The sequence below is a fragment of the Chrysochloris asiatica genome, unplaced genomic scaffold (assembly GCF_000296735.1).
Source record: "Chrysochloris asiatica unplaced genomic scaffold, ChrAsi1.0 scaffold00536, whole genome shotgun sequence".
NCBI lineage: Eukaryota > Metazoa > Chordata > Mammalia > Afrosoricida > Chrysochloridae > Chrysochloris > Chrysochloris asiatica.
In genome coordinates this window covers 103,807-107,293 of record NW_006409054.1, presented here as the reverse complement: position 1 = coordinate 107,293, position 3,487 = coordinate 103,807, and the positions used below count along the sequence as shown (strand labels likewise).

The window sequence follows — 3,487 nt, the reverse complement described above, 5'->3', positions numbered from 1 at the left end:
GTTATTGTTATTAAATGCCATAGAGTTGGTTCTGACTTATAGCAACCCTGTATAGGGTTTCCAAGGAGCAGTTGGTGGGTTTGAATCTCCAACTTTTTGATCAGCAGTCCAGGACTACAGCACCATACCAGGACTCCATATAAATATTATTAGTGTTATTGTTGTTGTTGTTAAGTTCTGGCAAAAGGATTCTGACTCATAGCAATACTGTATAGGGTTTCTGAGGAACGACTGGTGAGTTTGAACTGCCAACTTTTCAGTTCAAACAACCTTGCAGTCCAGTGCATTAACCTGCAGCACCATACCAGGTCTCCATAAATATTATAGAGACACTTTAATAAATCTTAAGCAGAAGTAAAAATAAGACAAAACAAATCTAGATCACCCTGGTGAGGGAAACTATCAATATGATGCCATGATGAATTTCAAAGTTCTACCTCAACATGGTGGTCTGTTATCAAGAGAACAAAGGAATCTCCTACCACAACCAGGACTGAGTGGCAGCAACAAGGCATTGCAGATGCACACCTGATCTACATAAGCAGGGAGGGGATGGTTGTAAATAGGAAAGCTTACAGGCTCTGTCTGAGACTTCCACAGTATGAGGTCACAGCCAGGTGACCCTGCAGCCATCAAAGCCCTTGAAAGGGACTTCCTGTTCTTTTTGTGCTGTCTGGAGAACATGACACAAAACTGACTTTTCAAATATACTGCTTTTTACTTTAGCACTTTGGCAGTCAGAGTTCATGAGGAACTCAAGAAAAATTGACATCTGAACACTGAAACCTGGGCACAAGATGGAACTAAGCTCTGCCTGGCTGGAGTCATTCACAGGCAAAAAGCCTTCAGATTCTGAGATAATTTTATAAATAATGGATATCAGACATTTGTTCAGTACACACTATGAACCTATCATATGAAAAGATTGATTCCAATGTGATGGTGGTGTTAGTCCTTACAAAACAAAAGGATATGCAAATGCACATTAAAATACTGGAGGCTTCAATTCAGCCAGAAAGGGGTGCTATAGTAAGCACTGGACAGCCAAACACAAGGTCTGCAGTTCAAACCCATCAGCAGCTCCTCAGAAACCCTATGAGTCAGAACTGACTCCATGGCACTTAAAAACAACAAAGTGAAAAATGATAATCTCCTCATTATTCCTCATTATTTACAGTGAACCTAAAAGTTTACAAATAAACCCCTGGGGGAAACAGTTGTTGCTATTGCTAAAGTGCCATGGAGTCAGTTCTGACCCACAGCCACCCTGTATAGGGTCTCCTGGAGCGGTTGGTGAGCTTAAACCGCCAATATTCTGGATCAAACCAACTTTTCAGTCCAGTGCATTAGCACTCAGAGCCACATGACTACCTAAATGGATTCCTCACACGTTTGGCTCCCAGATCTCCCTGGTCTCCTGGCTCACCCTTCTCTGTCTCTCGTGACCCATTTCCCTGACACTGAGCAGAAACATCCTGAAGCAGGGAAATGGAATGTTACATAGACACAGAGTTCACACAATACTAACAGGTCCAGTAGATAGCCTTTGTCATACCCCTGTCCCCTCCCCCACCAGAGGGTTGACATGATCTCAAAATCAGAGACAAACTCAGTTAAATGCTTACTTTTTTAAATGGCTACAAATAAGCATAATCCTTACTGAAATCTTTCAAAGAGATGTCAAGATGTTGATTACATTTTGTATACCCAAATGACCTGCAAACTATCTGTCCACTCACCAAATCCAACCATGAAAACAGGTCTGTCTGTGGCCATTCTGGTCCATCTAATACCTCCACAAGGTGTCTCTCCCAAGTCTCATTCACTTTTGAGAGCTTCTCCACCTAGTCTTTGCTTCTATGATTTGCCTCCCATGTTTCCTTTGTAAACAATTCTAACTTTTTGCTTTTGCAATATTCACTCTTTACCCATAATGAGTTCAATCTCAGACTCTGACCTCATTAGGCAAATACAAAATTCTCCTAGGAGGGCAGACCATGGCTGTGAGCAATTATACATTACATTTTTGCTCCTGTTACAAATACACATATACAGAATTTTTTAATATTTTCACTTCAAACCAGGAATACATCTACAAAGACTTAGGGATATTTAGACCTCACATTTAGAAAACTGCTCTAAAGCAATGATTCCTTCAGCAACCAGCAGGCAGTCAGAGCATGAAGAACAGAAGATCAATGTGTAGACCAGGAAGAAATGGGAAAACCAAAACCAGAACCGAAAAGATAGGATTCTCCAGGTCAGAGGATCCAGAACCAAGGACTGGATTTAGGGACTCCTAAACTGGCTGGTGTCATTTCTGAATCTTGTGAAGACCTGCCATGCCTCATCTACACAGTCATCACCTGACTCTGATCCTTCCTGAAAACTGAGCTCTCTATTGTCACTGAGAGCAAAAACAACTACATTTCAGAGGGTACTGCTAACCCCAGTAGTGGTTTGCAAAAAAAAAAAAAAAAAAAAGGACCCATATAATAGGAGGAGCCACTGCAGTCTTAGGATAGAGGTTACAAAAGTGACAAGGAATTCAGGGATACCAGTGATATCCTGGTGAGGACCAGTGATAGAGGAGGACCCAGGCTAAAGGCAGACACCCATGGAGACGTGGGAAGTAAGGTCACAAATAGTTAAGAGTCACTTACCTGCATACAGCTGGACCTTTCTCCAGGCTGAAAGGGAACACACCCTAGTGAGACTACAGTCATACTCACCATGAATCCCCTCCCCCTGACTATGCAGAGGGAGACAGATGCTGGAAAAGAGATGATGAACAGTCGAACACAGAGCTGGGCAGGGACTGTAGGAAATTTCCATGACCACAGGTCAGGGAGCTAGAATTACACTTCAAGTTCAAGTAGCTTTACTGTGGGACTTTGGGCAAGTCACTTACCTGTTCTGTTCCTCAATAACCTCAAAAACTCCTGTTCTGCCTGCATTCCACTAGTAATCAATAGTACATGTGAAGTCCTTTTCACCAGTATAAATTGCTCTATAATTGTTAAGAAAGCACTGTCATATCTCATCACTTTCTGGAAAATATGTATGTGGAAAAAATACCCGAAGGAGGAATGAAAATGGACAAAGACATATAACCAGCATCAGGTAAAATTAGCCAGCCCATCTCAGCTAGATCTATTGTATCTTGATCCTGGGGAGCTCTCAGCTCATGTTACCACATCCCAGTCCTCTCCCCCATCACTTTTCCATCAGTGCCTTCAGGAGCTGGGAGAACTCACTCTCACAGAGAGGAGGATTCTTGTTGCTAAGTGCCATTGGGACTTCACTTTAAGAGGTCAGTAAGTCACAGCCTTAGACATAATGACCCCATTTCTTTACACAGCTCTTTTCATGAAACCCCTTTTAGCTTCCAGGTGCAGACTGAGTGCCAGCTGCACTGAAGGTTCAATACTAACAATATGGGACACAGGCCAGTGCTAGAATGAGAGGACCCAGGATGCATGACAGA

The 3,487-nt window shown here is 42.5% G+C and overlaps 1 protein-coding gene across 1 annotated transcript in view; it reads right to left on the bottom strand.

The window, feature by feature from the left end:
* The window catches only part of LOC102835320 (butyrophilin subfamily 1 member A1-like), a 28,516-nt gene that overhangs the window by 19,907 nt on the left and 5,122 nt on the right, over window positions 1–3,487 (bottom strand). The window contains exons 4-5 of the mRNA XM_006877616.1: window positions 2,912–2,961; window positions 2,664–2,773 (exon numbers count right to left, since the gene is read on the bottom strand). Of these exons, the coding sequence (XP_006877678.1) occupies window positions 2,664–2,773; window positions 2,912–2,961 (160 nt within the window). The remainder of the gene's footprint in view (window positions 1–2,663; window positions 2,774–2,911; window positions 2,962–3,487) is intronic.